This window comes from Rana temporaria, chromosome 9 (genome assembly GCF_905171775.1).
Source record: "Rana temporaria chromosome 9, aRanTem1.1, whole genome shotgun sequence".
NCBI classification, from domain to species: domain Eukaryota; kingdom Metazoa; phylum Chordata; class Amphibia; order Anura; family Ranidae; genus Rana; species Rana temporaria.
In genome coordinates, this window is record NC_053497.1 from 94,534,520 (window position 1) to 94,555,715 (window position 21,196).

At 39.3% G+C, this 21,196-nt stretch overlaps 1 protein-coding gene across 2 annotated transcripts in view; it reads left to right on the forward strand.

Moving 5' to 3' along the window:
* TENM1 (teneurin transmembrane protein 1) overlaps positions 1 to 21,196 on the forward strand; it is a 493,379-nt gene that overhangs the window by 132,683 nt on the left and 339,500 nt on the right. For both annotated transcript variants that reach the window (XM_040323926.1, XM_040323927.1), the window contains exon 3: positions 7,686 to 7,924. In XM_040323926.1, the coding sequence (XP_040179860.1) occupies positions 7,686 to 7,924 (239 nt within the window). The remainder of the gene's footprint in view (positions 1 to 7,685; positions 7,925 to 21,196) is intronic.

Genomic DNA, 21,196 nt, shown 5'->3' on the forward strand with positions numbered 1-21,196 from the left:
CAAATCCAGGCATGTTTGGCTCATCCTTGGATACATATTAAGAATGGGTTGTATTTTGGAATATTCTTTCAATATTGATGGGAAGGTAGACTCTGAATCATTTGTCCATCTGTGCTTGGCTCTTGGTTTCTTATAATCCTGCCATTAATATATCAGAAAGCTCTATTATGTTATTTGTGTTATACAATGTTCTGTTGGCACCATTTCATTTTGATTTATTTGATTGGTTGTTTGGCAATGAGCTAACACTTCCTTTGTCTAATGAGATATGATTATGTCAGTGCAGTATATGTCTGCCTGCTCTATGTGCTTTAACAGTTAATAATTTACAGTATGTTTATGGTATACACTAAAGGAGGATTTAATGCTACAAGCAGGTATAAAAACAACACTGATACCAAATATACGATTATTAAACCATCATTAAATGTATGCACATTACTAGGATATGTACCTGAATCTTTCTTAACATCAGCCTACCATATTCTATTGTACTCATATAAGGACATGTGGGGTATGGGGATCAGAAATCAGCAGGGCTCAACTGGTTTGCACAGTGATATCATTCATATTTGCATACAGGTGGAGAAAGCACATGGGGGATAGGGGAGCTCTGGGGGAGAGGGGGGACTTTAGTGCTCAGTGAGGGGTTTGGGAAGAAAGGGAGAACATTTGTGCTTGGGAGGGGTAACCTATGCTCTGTGTGTGTAGTGTATCATATGTTAGTGTCTTGTTTGAGTGTAGTGTGCATGCTCAGTGTCATGCCGCGTACACACGACCGTTTTTCATGTCCTAGAAAAAACAAAGTTTTTCTCAACGTGATTCTTGTCAAGCCTGCCTTGCATGCACACGATCATGAAAAAAATGCTGGCGCAAAGCGCGGTGACGTACAACACGTACAACTGCACTATAAAGGGGAAGTTCCATTCAGATGGCGCCACCCTTTGGGCTGCTTTTGCTGATTTCGTGTTAGTGAGAGACGATTCGCGCTTTTCAGTCTTTGTGCTTTTCAGTCTGTAAAAGTGTGACGAATGTGCTATCTCCTTTACAAATGCTAGTTTTACCAAAACGAGTGCTCCCGTCTCATTTTTTTCCCGTCGTTAAAGCCTACACACGATAATTTTTCACAACGTGAAAAACGACAACGTGAAAAACGACAAAAAAAATTAACGCATGTTCTAAATTTTTAATGGCCTTTTTTCACGTTGAGAAAAATGCTCTGGAGCCTACACACAATCTTTTTTAATGACATTTAAAAAAATTTGCATTTTTCACTTCATGAAAAACGGTCGTGTGTACGTGGCATCACATACCATGAAGTGGGGTCCTGTAGTACTTGTGGAGGTTTCAGCCACCCTTTCATTGTTCAACTATTTCCAGTGATTGCAAGGGGTGGAAGTTGGAGGAAAGTTTCTGGAGCTATACAGTACAGGTCAGACCTGTTTCATATGTGTGAGGTGTACAGTTTACACCGAGCCTTAGCACAGTGGGGGAGCAGAGCTGTAAGGGGTGCATGGACTGAAAGAACCAACAGCCATAGGGGAGCCAGGAAGGGATGTCTGTCTTTTGGGGAAAGAGGCACAGCTTACATTGGCCGAGAGCAGGACAAGCTGTTATAGTAATGAATTAGGAGCTAAAAAGGGGGGATTTGATAGGAGACAGAAGTCAGTGTTCTCACTCAGAATAGTGTTATTTATCAACAACACACATTGTACAGCATAAGAGAGTACAATGGGCCCTACCCCCCTTAGACCCCGTGTGCCTGGTATACACAAAGGAGACATCACTGTTCAGAAATTACCCTAAAAGACAACAAACACCGTCTACTCAGTCTGAAATTGCTAATACAAAAAAATAAAGATGTTTCTCAGCTGCATAGCAAGTGATGCTGTGTTACATAGTATCTGAAGACTTGTCAAATTGTGCAAAACGTTTTGAATATTTGAGGACACTATTATCAGCTTTTTTATGAAAAGCAAATGTCAACTGTTGCTGCAGTTGTTGGTTTTGTTTGACACTGATTAATTTTTTCTAAATGCTGTTATTCCTTATTGGTCATATAAACATTTTCCAACATGCTTTACACTTTGGACAGTTAGCATACCATTCTAATAAATTCAGATATTTGATACAGTTATTTATTAGGGGGGCATTAATAATATATTAAAATAAAATGTTCTACCTTTATCATGCACAAATATATGCTCTTCTTAAATGCTGGTTTTGAGGGGTTCTCTCCATGTTTGGCTATGCGGCAAAGTGAACAAAGCTACATTTTTTATTTAGAAGAACTGTTTACCCTATGTGATGTTACATCATAGCACACAAAGGTAAACTTCATCTGTTTGTGTAAATTGTTATTGGGACATTATTATGAGATCAAGTCAGGTTTGCACAGACAGAAATTAGCATGGCAGAGACATTTTCACAGGGTTGCAATCATTAAACTTCTGCTTGACATTGTGCTCTGTTGTTTTATGCTTACATAGTAAAAGGTAGTAAAATCAAATGTCATTCAGGACATCCAATATATTTGTTAGAACCAACAGATGAATGGAAAGAGTTGATATTTGAATATTTTTTATGAGCTTTTCATGTTATAAATTTAAATTATTTTAATTTTTTTCTCATATGGGGGAGTCTAGTTTATGTTAGGGAAGACCTAATTTGGGGTGCAGCAGGATGTACACTGCTCTCTGGAAGACTACATTTGGCCGAAGGCTTCACTTTGGTCATTGCAAGTCTACCAGATGGTTAACATTACTTTTCACTGCTTTCTTTCTGGTTTTAAAAAAAATGCATTGTGGTTTTCTACTTGCTGGCTTTTTTTATTTTCACCTGGCAGTCAATAAAAGTCAATGAACAATGCAGGGTCTATTTTCATTTTGTTTTTCATCTGTCTTTTTCAATCTTTCATTCTTAGCTTTGTGCAGTGATCAGTGAAACAGCAAACAGAAAAGTGACTGAAAATTGAATGGGTACTGAATGAAATTGCAAGCACTATTTAATAGAAAGTTTAAATGGAAGTTTTAAGGGTTATGGGGTATTTTTTTATACTGTATATGCATGTATATGTTTTATTATATTTAAAATACAATCTAAAGGGGGGCACAGAAAAAAAACTGTTTACTTTTAGACACATGCTGCCTGAAAATGTAAATAGGGGATATTTATAAGCAATATTGTATATTTATTTAGCAAAAAATAAAATAAAATAATGTATGGACATATAAGTAAAGAAAATATTTACAAGAATATTATATGACACTATTGAAGCAACTTTTCACTTCAAGGGCCAGCTCACAATAGTTTCTCTGTAATTAATTTCACTAGATTTTCCATCATAACAAAAGAAAACATTGCCTGGTCCCTCATTCATCTCATCTCCATCCTTTCAATTTTTGTATACAAAAAAGATTCATAAACAGTTTCAACTCACCTGTGCTATGCTTTGTGAATGACACAGGAGAGGGAGGGGAAAGAGGTACAACACCAGAACTGTTGTCTATTCTAGACAATGCACCAATGTTGCCCTTATTATTGGGATGCTTGGTAAATATCCAAATGTATTGCACACATGTAGATATGTATATACCACTGTTTCATATGGGTGCATAAGGGCATCAGGTTCCGATTAGGAAGTAAGGGCAAAAGTGGATTTTTCCATGCATTCAGCTATGAGAAGTAATGGCAAATTATGTGGGCTGTGGCTTATATATAAAGAGCACCTCTGGCCATTAAGTTACATTCCAAGTAAGTCACATGATGAAAGACTTAGACTGGAGATGACGTCACACGGAACCCTAAAAGGGTGATTTTAATAAAGCACATGGCGATTTTAATCAATACCACATTTTGGGAGTCCTCTATTCTGTTTATTGAATCTGAGGGGACAAATGTGAAGATTTTAGCTGTGAAGACTGTAGGGGAGTTTCCAAAGGACCATTTAACTGAGATGGGCACGTCGAAAATTACTCTGATTTGGTTATTTTTCTTGTAAGCCTTTGTCAACTTTGAGCATACACAGTATCTGTGCAGAAGATTACTACACTGATGTTGTGTACCTTAAAGGGATGGTGCATGGAGGTTATGGTGTATTTGTATGGTACATGTGTTGAGAGTTGGCTTTAAACACACTGCACGATAACCTATTTTCTTGTCTTTGTTGCATATTTACCCTAAAGGTAAAGTGGAGGAAAATAACTACAGGTGCAGTTGCATGTGGAACAAATGGAGTTGAGACCTTGAATGAATGTGAACCTAAATCAACTTTAGGGTCTCTGTTCTGTTCCACTGAGGGGTAAGCTTGAGGTAAGCTTACCTCCATAACTAAGCCCCGTGGGTGGGGTGAAACATGTTGGGGGATGTGGCCTGGATAGAGTTAGGCTGAGGCTGCTATCACTTATTACACTCTGGGCTTATATGGTGTGTGGCGGCTGAGATTTTTCTTTATTTGTTCTGTGGATTACATGGAGTCAGGGCAGACTCCTAGCCTGACTTGCACCCTCAGTGGAACACACCAAAAGGGGACATGCCAGAGCGGAGATCCTAAAGTTTGTTTAGTCTCTTTAAAGGGTAATTATTAAGAAATTACTTTAATTCCATTGTATTAAGGTATTACCAATCTTCTTGAGCCTGACTGCTTGATGTAGTTGTGCATAATAAAAGTATGCATCTGAGGCAGCTTAAATTTGACGTGAAGGTCTGAGAAGGGCAACAAGGTAGCACATATTTAGATGTAGCAAAGATGAATAATCCAGAATTCAATTCAATGACTACCATATTGTTATTTAGCCAGTTTTGTATATATGTCATTTCACCAGATAGGGCTTTATTAAGTAAATCCAGTAACCTGTTGAAGATATTTTTTGCTTTGTTCCATATTTTCAGAATAAGTCTATATGTCGGAAATTGTTTGTTCAATTTACCAAATGTCAGTGGTTCAAGTCCCGAACGGACAAATTCCTGATGTGTAAAAAGGAGAAGTATTTAAGTTGTGGAGCTAGGAGGAGGGTTGTCTGTGACCCAGGACCGGACCATGGCACAGAGCAAACGATGCAACTGTGCAGCCAAGTAATAAAGCCAAGGGTTAGGAAAGGCAGGGACACCAATATGCTTTGGCCACTGTAAGCGCTCTAGTTTAATCTTAGATTGATGGTCAGAGATTTGCAATATTATCATCACCATAGGAGTATTATGGAGATAGTGGAGTAATTGGGTCATTCGTGAGAATCATTTTAATAAGATTAGTTTTTCCAGCAACCAACAGTTTTAATTTGTTCCAAATATCCCCAAAAAATGTTTGCAATTTTATCATTTTTTGCCAAAGTGCAAATACAAATAATACAAGTATAAAACAAAATTAGGTGCATATATTATCTTCCACCTTAGTCCATAAAATGCAATGTGCAAATACATTTTTGGTATGAAATGACAAATATAATGAATGTCCTTAGTGAGAGATCACTCCTTTTACTGCTGATCCTATTTGGTAGTTTGGTATTTCTACTTCCACCCTTAAAGTGCTTGCCCCCAAAACCTAGTAAAAATGGCCACTCACCAGATGGATGTGAGTATGCACCTTTGGTTCATTACAGGATAACCACTCCGTAGCAATAGGTCCACCAGGAGCCTTTCCCAACAGTCTGGTGGAATGTTTGGCTCTAGTATTTCTCATGGTATAGAATGTTACCACTATTTATTAACCAGGACCACGGCGCGGCTATTTGTTTATAGCCGCTCCGTCGCGATCCGTCGCGTCGCGATCGCTCCCCGGAGCTGAGGAACGGGGAGAGCCGTGTGTAAACACGGCTTCCCCGTGCTTCACTATGGCGGCGCATCGATCGCGTCATTCCCTTTATAGGGAAGACACGATCGATGACGTCATTCCTACAGCCACACCCCCCTACAGTTGTAAACACATACTAGGTGCACCCTAACTCCTACAGCGCCACCTGTGGTTAACTCCCAAACTGCAACTGTCATTTTCACAATAAAGAATGCAATTTAAATGCATTTTTTGCTATGAAAATGACAATGGTCCCAAAAATGTGTCAAAATTGTCCGAAGTGTCCGCCATAATGTCGCAGTCACGAAAAAAAATGCTGATCGCCGCCATTAGTAGTAAAAAAAAAAAATTAATAAAAATGCAATAAAACTATCCCCTATTTTGTAAACGCTATAAATTTTGCGCAAACCAATCGATAAACGCTTATTGCGATTTTTTTTACTAAAAATAGGTAGAAGAATACGTATCGGCCTAAACTGAGGAAAAAAAATGTTTTTATATATGTTTTTGGGGGATATTTATTACAGCAAAAAGTAAAAAATATTGCATTTTTTTCAAAATTGTCGCTCTATTTTTGTTTATAGCGCAAAAACTAAAAACCGCAGATGTGATCAAATACCACCAAAAGAAAGCTCTATTTGTGGGGGGAAAAAGGACGCCAATTTTGTTTGGGAGCCACGCCGCACGACCGCGCAATTGTCTGTTAAAGCGACGCAGTCCCGAACTGTAAAAACACCTTGGGTCTTTAGGCTGCATATTGGTCCGGGGCTTAACTGGTTAAAAAAGGTTTAAAAACAACAGAATTTGAACTCATATTTTCCAGTGCCATTACGCCGACACCAAGCTGATCCAGCTGCGGATGCAGGGAGGGTGATGTCGGCTAATTTGTCGCTGTGTGTTTTCTGCCAGCGTGCTCCTCACCCCTAGTTCTCGTGTGGCAGGAAATAGCGTAAAAACCTTGGAAGCCTCTACACATTTGGCAGTTCCGTTTGCGTTGTCAGGAAACACCAAATAGGATCAGCAGTGAAAGGAGTGATCACTCACTAAGGACATTCATTATATTTGTCATGTCATAACAAAAATCTATTTGCACATTGCACTTTATGGACTCAGTGGAAGATAATATATGCACCTATAGTTGTTTGTTTTATACTTTTATTATTTGTATTTGCACTTTAATCTTTGGCTAAAAATTGATAACATTGCACAGGTTTTTTTGCATCGATACTTGGCTGATTCGCTAATTGACCTTTTGGGGGACATTGCATATTGGGACCTAAAAGATTTCTTTGATATTGTTTGTATTTGATTTGTTTGGCACATTATTTTCGATTAAGAAGTAGGTATTGGGAGCACTAGTCGTAAGTTGTTTTTTTTTTCACAAGACGTAGGGCATATTAACATACATCATTTATTTATGTTCTTGGCACGATAAGATATTACTTAAATTGGCATTGGAGTTAGCGCAATCCACAACTGATCATAATATAAATATTCCACTCTAGGGTGGCATACATCCGATTGCAGCAAACAAAATCAATAGAGACATATTTGTGTTTTTGCGCCGGTAGCATCTTCCTTCAAATAACCAGAGACAGCCAGGTATGTAGTATTCTTAGAAGCAGCTAAGAAATAGCAGCCCTTGTATTTACCGAAGTACAAGTTTCCTTTAAGATACAAGATACAGTACTTTTGCTCTAAGCCAAATCCGTTTTTCCAAGTTAGTGCTTAAATGCTAAGTACATGCCTTGCAGTGTGTGTTTTACTAATGAAGTTCATAAAAGATGTTGTAACAAAAGAATTAATGATTAAATAGAAGTGTTTAATGATTATTGCTATGGTGGTACGCATACTGATAATTCTCCAAATGACTTGAAGCCTCTGTTTATCCTTGCAGGCATTTCCTTTTCAAGCATGGATCTGGTACTTCTCCCATCTTCAGTGCTGCCAGCCAGAACTACCCTCTGACTTCAAATACAGTGTACTCTCCTCCTCCAAGACCTTTGCCCAGGAGCACTTTCTCCAGACCTGCCTTCACGTTCAACAAATCATATCGCTGCTGTAACTGGAAGTGTACTGCCTTGAGTGCTACAGCAATTACAGTGACATTGGCTCTGCTGCTAGCCTACGTTATTGGTAAGAGTTCTGTTCCCTTTCAATAAAACTATCTGGTATCAATTATACACTCCTTCTAAGGCCCCTCTCACACGGGGCGGATCAGTAATGATCCACCTCCGTATGCTCCGTATGCTCATCGGGGATCGCTCCGTTGATCCCCGCTGACCCGGCGGATGACAGGGCGGTCCCCGCACACTGTGCAGGGACCGCCCTGTCTTTTCTCCGCTATCCCCTATGGGGGGATCGGATGAACATGGACCATATGTCCGTGTTCATCCGATCCGCAGACAGAAGGAAAAATAGGGTTTTCTTCCATCTGCAGAATCGGATCATTGCGGAGGTGGACGCAATCTCATAGGGACCAATGTATGTCCCTTTTTTTATCCGCAAACGGATGGATGAAAAAGTGGACGTACGGTCCGCACTTGTGAAACGGGTCTAAACAAGTTTGATTTATGTACAAGAAGCTTAAATAACAATAATAGATCAGTTTCATAAACTTATCCTAACTGAATATATTTAAATTAGAAACATACTGAAGAACAATATTTTCTAAACAAGCTAACATAAAATATTCAGCTGAGCAAAAGTTCACGAAAGTCAAAAATATTTTATACTTTTTTTAAATATCAGAAATTTGTATACATATTTATACAACGTATTAGCATATTTTTTACATAGAGAGACATTTATTTGACAGGCAATAACATTTTTAACAATTACCAACTCATTTCCCACTGCACCTCAATATTACAAATACGTATTGCTACTGGACATCCAGATTGTTTTTCCACAGGGATAATGTGGGGTCTCGTAGCTGGTTTTTGGTAGCCTGTGTTGATGAAACATCTTGCAGTTTTATCAGTCTACATAGAATTGTCTGCCTGGGTTAACAGATTACATGTTCTAATTCAATAGTAATAGTTGTAGACACGTGGATTGATATTGGGAGAGAGAGATAGAGAGAAAGAGATAACAATAGATAGATAGATAGATAGATATATAGATAGATAGATAGATAGATAGATAGATAGATAGATAGATAGATAGATAGATAGATAGATAGATAAGCAGACATACGTGATTGAGGTTACAGTTATATATTATATAATTATCTCAAACAACCTATCCACTCAAAATGTTTCATTTTTTAGGTAGATTATTATCAACCATCATCCCTCCTGTTCTTAAATTCCAACTCCAGAAAACTTAAAAAATACTCCTTTCAGTAGGGCACAGTCCTGCTGTAAGGATTAATTGCTCATTTAGCTCTGGATGACATAGAAAAGATGAGCTACAGTACTTACCAAATTCTCTGAACTGTAATGCCGTGTACACACGACCGTTATTCATATCATGGAAAAAAACAAGGTTTTTCTCGACGTGATTCCTCTTAAGCCTGCCTTGCATACACACGATCGTGAAAAAAATGTTTGAGCAAAGCGCGGTGACGTACAACACGTATGGCGGCACTATAAATAGGAAGTTCCATTCGAATTGCACCACCCGTTGGGCTGCTTATGCTAATTTCCCATCTCATAACTTTCTTCTGAGCATGCATGTTTTTTTCCCCCTCGTTAAAGTGTACACACGACAGTTTTTCACGGCATGAAAAACGACAATGTGAAAAACGACGAGACATTTTTCTTGTCGAGAAAAATGCTCTGGAGCCTACACACAACCGTTTTTTACGACCAATTTAAAATATTGCATTTTTCTCGTCATGAAAAATGGTCGTGTGTACGCGGCATTAAAGCGGTCCCTGCAACATCTTCTTTTCAGTGCTCCAGTGACCTAAGGTCACGTGCCACTAGGATCAAAGCAGGGTTCATAGCTGTAAGGGAGAGTCAGGTGACATAGCATGGTGAAGTGTCATCTGCCAGGGAAATTAAGGATCAGGAATGTTAACATGCATCCCCTCTCCCCTAGACTAAAAAAAGCAGTTTATGCATGCAGTACCAAAGCAGCCCAAGCAAGGGATCATTTTTAAGTTTCCTGGAGTTTGGTTCATTCTACTGAGTTCCCAGTTCCACTCTTTAGCAGTAACCATTACCAATAGGTGTTGTGGTGCATGTTGCCATTCCAATTTATTTTAAATGAAGGGAAATTCACTACCTGCACTAGTCAGGTTTCAAGAATGGGAAAAATGCTGAGCTGTGAACCTAGGCAGTGACAGTATCCCTCAAATGCTAGAAGTGTTCTATGATTCAGCCCACCTGTGTCTAGCCATAATAGAAATTCCTGTTTTTTGAGGATTGCTTTATTAGCTGCTTATATAAATGATGGTGCCATGAAAGAAAACACTACCTTAAAGTGTGAAACCAGATATTTAAATCAGGATTTGTCAGATTATTTAGCACACTATAATCTTGTTTAATGATTAACAGTTCGGATTCACTGGATCAGAGGCATCAGGCAGAATACTGCGTTCCGTGGGAGCTATCATTTATTTACCCAACACCACATTACATTCATCATGTGTAATAATTTACATAGGCTGTACAATGCAGTGTTATAGGGGCTAGAGTATCACAGACCAATTCATCATGTGGAGCCAATTTATCTCTGTGGAAGAAAAAGTAGACTAATTAGATGTCTTTATGTTCTTTTGATTAAAATCAAATCCACTCTGTGTTATTATATGCCGATACCGTTACATCTCAATTTGTAAAAGAATTATAGAGACCCAGCAGGACTGTTTGAATGGACTGTAAACAGGCTGTCCTAAGTGATAAGCAGCTCAAGATTATTAACACTAATTATTGAGAGTACATATTTTATTTTTTTATGGCAAATATTAGAAAAATTACAAAGAGGGAATAGTCAGAAAATAAATGTGTCGGGAAGCTTTGCTAGACATTTTAATTAGTGCTTAATATAGTATATCATTAAATTGTTCATAGCTGTAACATTATTATTATATTTCCAGCAGTCTGTTATACACCTTTAATCAGCATCTAGCATGAAGTGGCTCCTATATAATCATGTATAGTTATAACAGACTTAGAATCTGGTTGAATGGGTTCATACATAATGGTCAGTGTACACAGACATTTGTGTTTTGCATTGCTTTGTGAAACATTTGTGAAAGATTGAAATATAGCATTAGAATTTTTAATTGGATCTTAATGCATACTCTTTGCAAATTGCACTGGTGGTCGAGAATATCAAAGCAATGCTTATAGGTGCAGGTAATGTGAATATATATTCTGTACAATTATTTTGAAGGAAACCTTTACTGGGTACTAGAAAAGCTGCTGTAACTGGGCGGATTCCTCTTGAGTACACCAGGCAGGGATAATTGATAATACCAGTTATACAGCGAATACGATTAACCATCCAGGTAAAATATTTCTTTTACTAGGCTAAATTTACACTGGCAATTTAGCCGGTGTGAATTGTAGCAGCGGGAAACTTCTGATTCCTGCTGCAGCTCTGAGCAGCTAGGTGTGGCCTCTGGCCCTGTTCTCTTTAATGACAAGTCCCAGCCTTTGTGTGCGTCCAGCAGAGATCACCACAGGTAATCACTGGCTTTGCATACAGCTGTGAAGACCTGCAGCTGCCAGCGCCCTGTCAATATAGTGAATGGGGCTGACGGCCACACCTAGCTGCTTAGAGCCACAGCATATATCAGAAGATTCCTGCCGCTACAATTCTCACCGTTCTAAATTGCTAGTATGAACGCAGCCTAAGACTCAACGCTGGGTTCTAACTTCAGTGGCCAACATTCCCCTTAGTACTGTAAATATCAGTAAATCCAGCTACTTCAAATCCACTCACAATCTTAGGACCTTTGAAATATGTGACAAGTTGGAAAATGTGTAGCTCATTGATAGCGCCAAATGGTGCATTTACTCCATGCTAGAAGTACATTTCTGGGCTTTTTCTGCCCTCCTTTACTTAAATCAAAGCAAAAGGTTCACACTTGAATAGTTTCCCATGCAGGGGGTTCTCACTTTCAATGCAACAAAACATGGTATTCAACCTCATGCCTCTCTCATTGCAACTTCACTCCTAAGGGCCTAATGCCCTGGTCCTCCAGACCATCAAACACACAGTCCCAGTGCTCATGCTCAGAACGCTGTACCTTTGTCAGCTGCATTGTTTCTCCTGTAGCTCCCAGCTGATACATCCTCACAGGCTATGGCCATTGTCTGTCTTGACCTGGACAGTACAATGCAATGTGCTTCCTTCACACACTCACCCATTAGGAGGGTGGGGCCATTGACTTATAACTATAATAATCTCTAAAATGTATGCAGCACACACCTGCATTATCAGTGTGCCTGTGTCCTGCAAAATCACGGGCTTGACATGCCACAGGTGGTTAAAGCTTTCCTTCCATAGTGATGTAATGTATCTAAATTTGAAAAACAAAAGAAAGGCTCTTCTAAGTGCAGTAAGTCAAGATTTTAATATAGCAAATAACGGTTAAAAACACTTGCAAGAACTGAGAGGTTAAACAAGCTCATCAATATACAAAGAGGATGTTCAGCAAGAAGATCTCCTATAGTAATTCTAGCATCATATCTCACCACCAGCAATTGGTGTGGAGCGGCATGTCAGGAATGCAGGAAGAGCTGTTGCGCTGCTGGTCCAGCGTAGAATGCAAACACCCAAGAATGTTGTCAAAGGGGGGTGACAGCCCCACACTGCTGACCGGTGGTGAGATATGAGATTAGGATTGCTATAGGAGATATTTTACCTGGATTTTCTATGAGCATATTGATGAGCTTGGTTAACCTTTCACCTCTTGTAAGTATTTTTAACTGCTCTTTGGTATAATAAAATCTTGACGTACTACACTGACACATACACTGCACTTGCACATACACAACACCAAAGAAGCGCATTCTTTTTGTGTTTTGTATCTCTATCAGAGTCTGCTTCTTTCCCATGGAGTGCTGCTGAAGTGCATCCCAAGATACCTGCCCATTGACTCCTTGCCCATACTCTGATTATTACTTTGAACGTCATATTCATTAAAGGGCTCAGCTTCCAAAAGTGTCCTAAATATAACTATTATCTGTCAATGTATCTAAATTAGCTGACTCCTCCAAGTATTCATCACACACTGAAGCAATTATTTCTCAGCCTCATCTCTCGGTGAGGGTTAGATCTCTTTTGACTAGACAAAATGTAACCAGTCATAAGAGAGGGGGAACAGTGGTCACTAAGAACTTAAAAACAGATTAACTTTCCATGAATAAAGCACTAGCATTGCTGACCTACTTCTACAAAGAAATCCTAAGACTTGTAAAGCTAAATATGACTTATTATTAACAGGACTGAGGTGCAGTAGCCTGCTAAAGTCTTGGGCCCCAGGCAGCTGCCTTTTACAAAAACAGGGCAGGTGCCAGACTTTCCCTCACACATGTCTTAACAGTGTTTATGCTACTCATCCCAAAGTTGACCCCCATGTTCCTCCAAAGAGCCTCCTGCTATCAACTGAGCTGAGGGAGATTTCCGTAAATTCCAAGGAAATAATTTTAGACTATATAATCTCCCTAATTCGATATGTTAAGTAGAAGTGCTTTTTTAAAGGATATTTGTAGAAAGCTAGATATGATTAAGGATAAAAAGACGTATAGTACATATAATACACCAGCAATCTGTACCGGATAGAAGTATACTGAAATGTGATATAAAGTACTCACTCAATATTAACCTAAATGGAGGCCGTTCATAAAAAATACTGGGAAAGATAAGTATACAGGCCTGAAAAAATGGTCTAAGCACCATATCCTCAAATACAGTACTAGATCAAAAATATAACATTTATCATGACTTCTGAGGTGCCAAGAGATTACACAAACCAATATATAACACTTTAAAATAGTACAGGTATATATCTAAGTTGTCTTTATTAATCTTGTAACTTGAATAAGGAAAACTCATTTTTCTAAATGGTAGGTGTGTGTAATCTAATGGCACTTCAAAACACCCAGTGAATGTTATATTCTGCAAGAATAATACTAACTGCTTAAAGTAATATAATAAAAATGCAAATTTTACCCCCTATTTATTTTCTGCTTCATAAATCCTTTTTTTGCTAAACATTTAATGATGTGTTTGAATGTTAAAATGCATGCACTCCATTAGTTGTTTACTGTTGTGTTTGAATATCTATGTTCAGTTCCCATACATAAGTGCTAATGATAGCATCTGCATATATTTTCTATAAAGAAACAACTGAACTTTTGGGGGTCAGCAGCAATCTCTATATCTATGTATTCTTTTCATTTTCATTTTCCTTTCTTATTTCCTTCTATGCTCCCTTTCTGCAATGATAACTTTAATTAATTCAACATTTGCAAGTGAAGTAAATCACTTTCTATGATGCTATACTATTAAAGAAAAAAAATCTTAACCAATCAAAGTCATCAATGAAAGAAACAACAGTTAGACTTACCAGTAATGTAATTTCTAGGTACCTTCCAGGATGGCAGACTTAAGAAAACACAATACGTTTACAGTTGTTAACACTGATTTACACCCAAAAGTGGAACTTCTGCTTTAAGCACTCTTCGCCCCCTTACACGCCACATTTGGCATGTACATTTTTTTTGGTGAGGGGGGATGGGTACCTGGTTTTGACAGGTATTTCCTGTTCTACTTCCTGCTTCCATCCTTTAACCACCTAGGCATCTCCTCCTCTCCCCCTAGGTGGCCCCTCCCTCTCTGCAATCTCATTTTCAGTCTGTTACAGCGTGACGAATGTGCAATCTCCATTACAAACGCTAGTTTTACCAGAAGAGACAGATGGGCAGAGAGAGAGAGAGAGAGTAGGCAGGACAGTATAGTGGTCAGTGTAGTGTAGTTCTCAGTGTAGTAGTGTAGTAGTCAGTATAGTATAGTGGTCAGTGTAGTGTAGTTCTCAGTGTTGATTGGGAACTTCTTCCCTTTCTCAGAGGATCTGGACAAAGGTGTATCCAGGCCTGGGCTAAACAGCAAAGATCCCACAAAGAGTAGACCACACAGCTTAGCTTTGGACATGAGGTGGCCTTCCCATGCTTTAACCCAAATAGCCCTCCTGGCAGAATTTATAAGCGTGCCTGTTTTGGCTAACGGATTCAACTTCAGCGTCTGTCAGGTAAGCAATGACCTTCCCTATAACGGCGAGGGAATCTAGTTCTTCTTTAGACTGTGACAAATGTTTGTTGAGTCTCTCTTCCAGAAATCTGCATTCCTGGCAACGCAGGTTTGCGGCTAAGGTTGCGGCCACAGTGGAAGTTTTAGCACCCCATGCCTTACTTGACAAGGACTATGGTCCATTACACCCTTGATGATCCCTGTATCCTTGAAGGAGAGATCAGACCTCTTAGTAACCTGAGATAAAGCTGCGTCCAACTTAGGGACTTTCAGGAATTTAACCACATCCTCCTCTTTAAAGGGGAATCTTCTATTCCATGATTTTTGTCCGACCAGCCTTATTTCAGGATCTTCCAATTCCTGCAGGATCAAATCCTTTAAGAATTGGTAAAAAGAGTTTTAACTAACCCCCTATACTGTACATCTTGTCTTATGCCAAGGATTTCCTCAGTAGCATAAACTGCCTGTAGGAGTCCCTCTAGGTTGTCCAGGCCAAAAAGATGCCTGCCTGCTCTAGCCTCATCTGCCTCACTGCCCAAATCCAGGTCCACCTCCTCCCCTGAACTGTGGTCTGACTTAGCCTGAGAGGAAGCACCTGTGAAGAAGGGAGAACGGTGCTTGGCCCTCTTCTCGATGTTGAGACTCTCTTGTAAGAAAGGGCCCTCTTTAGGGGTTAACTCCTCTGGACCTGAAATCTGAGGTAGTGCTATATAGGTACAGAAAGACTGGATGGTGACCAATATTTTCTGCATGCATAAAAGTTAGAAGGCCTCTTTCCCACCCTATGTGTTAAAACATCTGTAACAAAATGGTTTAGAGTGAGATTTGGGTAACTTTTTCCCACAATAGCCACATTTCTTGAGGGAGCTGGAACTAGCAGATGTGGAAGGTAGTTGTCAGAGGCCTCCTGGGTTCCACTTGGCTTAAGTTAATTCTGGGTTAAACTTAAGATAAGCAGTGTTCAGGTGTTCAGCAGGGAAAATCACATGGGATCCAAAAGGGAACAGTACAGGGAGGGGAAAGAGAGAAGAGCACAGGATAGTACATGGGGACCAGGAGAGCACAGCATGGGGGTGGGGGGGCTAGGAGAGCACAGCACAGTACAAAGGGGCCAGAAGAGCACAGTACAAGGGGGCCAGGAGGGAACAGTTCAGGGGACAGGAGGGAACAGTACAGGTGGGCAAGGGAGGAAGAGTACACAGGGGCAAAACAGCACAGTACCGGGGGGCCAAGAGAGAACAGTATAGGGGGGCCAGTAGAGAACAGTATAGTACAGGAGGGCCAGGAGGAGGGAACTGTCTAGTACTGGAAAATTGTACTGTTCTGTAACACCACATACAGTCAAAAGGCATCTCCCAAACCCTCGCACACTGTATAGTACTTTAAAAAAAAGTTGTTTTGATAGATATCCTCCATGGCAGCTACCCTTTCCCTTTTTGACAATAGCATGCCTATTTGCCTTGAAAATGGCCCCACATTTCTACTAAGAACAGGTTTTGTGAATTTTAAACAGAATTTAAGAACCCCCCATCCTCAATCAAGCCAGACAGATTTACCCACCCCCATTCTTTTATAATTCATAGATAGAAGCTGTTAAAATTCTGTGTAACCATCAACTTTACAACTGGAGTTGTGCAGAGCTAGGAATAATTTAGGCATTCTACCTAGATACAGTACATTGTCATGTCTTTTTTTCCAATTTGTCGGAATTATTACTTTTTTTCTGTTAGCTAATTTTCTATTGGCTGTAATATGTAACTGTAGTTCTTCAGGATTGCAGATGCAATACACAGTAATTCTGGATAGAATCTGTGACCCATATAATGGCCCAAGCATACTTTCAATCATATCACTAGCCATAACAAAATATTGATAGGAAGGGCAGAAACAAATATTTACCTCTTCCTCTTCTGATTTCAGTCTCTTTCTAGCAAGATGAGCAAGACCTCTCTCTCACTGTCCGAACTGCTTTAAAATCTCTCTCACCAGTGAGAGAATGATGACAGTTAAGTATTACTCTGCCCTGCATAGTAATCCTGCCAATAGTGAGTTGGTGGCAGCCACTGGATGGAAAATATGATGTGAACCTTATGACAATACAATGATCGGGGTCACAGTTTACATACAGACTTACTATGCTCAGCCACTACAATCCCGAGAGCCATATTCACACACTAAGCCATCTGCCAGTATAAGAAAAAAGTAATAATTCTAGAGAATTGGGAAAAGAGGGATAATTTTCTTGTACACTTGCCGACTTACTGTTTAAAAGTTCTCCCTCTTTGCATATTTGACTGCTAAAGGTAGAGTCAATAATTACACTAAATATATTCAGAGCTTCTATTTAGGGATTGTTAGACAGCTGTCACACGAGAGAAGGTGCAATCGAGTTTACAGTAGCCTCTATATACAGACACTGTTAAATTGGATAGCAAAAGGAAAAGGCAAGGGTTGCTTTAAAGAGTGTAAATACTTTCAAAGGTTTGTGTAGCTAGCAGTAAACCCATGCATTTAGATCCAGTAAGCTTACATTTGTGATGGTTCCTGTTCTTCCTAACCTGATCTGATTCACTTGAGTTACTTTTGAATTCTGTTTGACTTTGTGAGGAGAAACATAGTTCAGCTTTTTAATATAATTAGGCAAATCAAACAGGTAAGAAAACTTTGTTAGCTTTCTTCCACTGTCCTCTGCAAGTTGTACTGGGATCATCATTGCACTGCCATATTAAATTTAGTGAATAATGGCAAATAAAGATGTTTTAATATTTAAAGTATGCATCCCTGTATCTCTTTGATATGCATGGTCCTAGCTCTCAGTCAGCCACCCTGTACTTTATAGAGAATCACATTCTTTCTATATCATAATATGCTATGGGGATGCTTAGGCCGCTTTCACACTGAGGAGTTTTTCAGGCGGTTTAGCGCTAAAAATAGCACCTAAATACTGCTTGAAAAACTCCTGCCCAGCATTCTCAATGTGAAAGCCAGAGGGCTTTCACGCTGAGGTGATGCACTGGCGGGAGAGAAAAAAATCTCCTGCAAGCAGCATCTTTGGAGCTCCTTCCCATTTAAAACAATGGGAAACCGCGGCAATACCGCCCGCAATGCGCCTCTGCAGAGGCGCATTGCGGGCGGTATTAACCCTTTTTCGGCCGCTAGCGGGGGTTAATAACGCACCGCTAATGGCCGAATCCCGCGGCAATTCCGCCGGTATAGCGCCACTATTTTTTGCGGCGCTATACTGCCACTGCACCTCCCGCCCCAGTGTGAAAGGGCCCTTAGTCTACATAAAAGAAGAAATATATAATTAAGACTGCATTCCACTGACATTGTTCAAACAAGTATGAGGAAAAACATTTTTTCTTATTTCATAAACTATGGTAAAGCACACCAGAATTTTAACACTTTGGGGTATATTTACTAAGGATGGAGAGTGCAAAATCAGGCTCACTTCTGCATAGAAACAGTCAGATTCTTAATTTTTCTTGCCAAAGCTTAATTGAACATGCTGAGGTTAGAAGTTGGTTTCTATGGAGAAGTGAGCGTGATTTTGAACTCTCCAGCTTTAGTAAATGAACTCCTTCGTTTTTTTTTTTTTTAGAATTGTTGTTATGTGTTTGTATTTTAATGTGTTTTCTTTTCAAGGTTTTTTTTTTGGTAATAGCGCACTTTCAATCCTAATGCCGGGTACACGCGATCATTTTTCGGCATGAAAAAAAACGACGTTTTTAAAAACGTCATTTAAAATGATCGTGTGTGGGCTTCACAACGTTCTTCGGCTTCTGAAAAAGGACAAAAAAAAATCGAACATGCTGCATTTTTTCACGTAGTTTTAAAAAAAAATCGTTTTTCGGGTTGTAAAAAATGATCGTGTGTGGGCAAAAACAACGTTTTAAACCCGCGCATGCCCAGAAGCAAGTTATGAGATGGGAGCGCTCGTTCAGGTAAAACTACCATTCATAATGGAGTAAGCACATTCATCACGCTGTAACAGACAAAAAATCGCAAATCGTCTTTTACTAACAAGGAGTCAGCTAAAAGCAGCCCAAAGGTGAATAGAACTTCCCCTTTAGAGTGCCGTCGTATGTGTTGTACGTCACCGCGCTTTGTTTATCATTTTTCTAAAACGATGGTGTGTGGGAAACATCGTTTTTAATGATGAAGTTGGAAAAACTTAGTTTTTTTGGACATGCTGAAAAATTACGTTTTATTTCATGCCGAAAAACGATTGTGTGTATGCGGCATTACACTTTTATTTTACAAGTGAATTAATTTATTATATTCTCTTCACTTGTCTGGAATGCTTTTTTGTTACCTTGTTTGCTTCCTTATAACATATCTGTATGATTCTGTTAATTGTCAGGTAGTGCTAGCAAAGAAAAGAGAAAACCATTTAGGCATACAAACGTAACTTCAATCAGACAAATAATAGCACAGAATATAATTATAGCTTTGATAACAGAGGGAAACTATGAGACATTAATGCATTTACTCCTACCTGCAATTCAAAGATATATATCCTATTAATCATGTGGACATAACGTTTCATAATTATCTCATGGTGTATTGTACATTCATTGACTGTGGCATATCTCACACAAGAGAAAATTAGCCAATTTTATACAATTTTCTCATTTTCATAAAGGAGACTTTATCTCAGCAGCAGAACATTCATTCACATGTCTTTTCATAGGACATTGATGGTTGAGCAATTACAAAGCTAGTTGTAATAGCCTTAACACTGAACATGTTTGTTCCTTTAATCAGGTTATGCTTTTTATTTCTAAGTAAAGCTTTTTTTCTGATGTCAAGCTACAAAAGGAGAGTAACATGGGGAGCTCTGTAACTAGAATGAAAAAGGATTCTTCTTTTGATTAGATAATGTTATCCGTAAATGTATATACAGTATTTAAGATTTAATATCCCAAAGATTTGATGTGGGTTAAATGAGAGTTCTTTTGACCAGGAGTGAAAGTGTTAATATAATGACATTTATTGGAGTATAGTTGGTAATGGCTATCTAATACACAGAAAATATTAGGTTAAAGTAAAATAATTACATGGAGGAATACAGAGTATATTCCTTTGAAACATTAATGTACAAACATATTCAGTAAAGCAAACCTTTTTCCATAAATACCCTTTAGTCCCATCCTGATGGCTGTCGTTCCATAAAGAGAGCATATATCCAGGGGTCAAGTCCTGGATAAAAAAGTGTGGGAACTCCCACCCAAGATCCACTCCCCCACCAAAAAAAAAAATTATATGCTCATATGCATAATTACTAAACCGCATGTTTTTTTTTTTAATTCACTGTACCTTCGTAATCCTTTATGTTACTGGCCGCTTCCTGGGATTTAGAAAAAAGCAAGTTCTTTCTAAATCCCGCGATAACTCGCGGCAGACCTCCGCAATGTCTCCTGGGAACAATGACAAAAGCTCCCAGGAGACATTGCGGCATTGAGGAAGTGACGGAATACCTGCACACTACCTGATGAATCCATATACAGGGAGCGGCCAGTAACAAAAAGGATTACTAAGGTTCGCCTGCCCCTGACAGTGACTCGAGCTGGGCATCGCCGCTTAGTGAAGGATTGGCTTGGGTGGCTCGGCTGCTCTAGTCCTGCAAAGGGAACTGCGTTCCTGCTGTGAAAAAAGTGCAGGAACTCCGTTCCCACGCGTTCCCGCAGGACTTGAGCCCTGTGTATATCCCTGCATGATAATGCCCCATTGGCTGGCATAGTTTGGATCATTATTGGAGGGCTTACTTCATAAGTCAGCCCCCTTTAATGCAAATACTGATGACTATTCTGGGCAGGAGATTTAATTGAATTTCCCGGGAAGTTAGGTATTGATTACGGGTTGGCCTCCCTTAATTGCATATCCCAGCATGGGATCCTTTGAAGTGAGTATGTGTGAGTATGTGTGCACGCCTCCCATAGATGCAAGCTAAATGAAATATTACTAAATTACAATATTTTACAGCTATTAATGGAGATTTCACATGAACCCATAAGGCAACAATAAGTAAAACTGTCTTTAGGTGTTGTAGCATACATTTGGACCCAGGGGTGCTGGTAATATGACTTTTTGTGATACCAGTGTCACTGGTTAAGGTGGTAAAGTGACAGCTGAACGAATGAGGTAGAAATTAAGAATATGGTATTAAATAGAGGTAAATGTGAACCTTAACTGGAA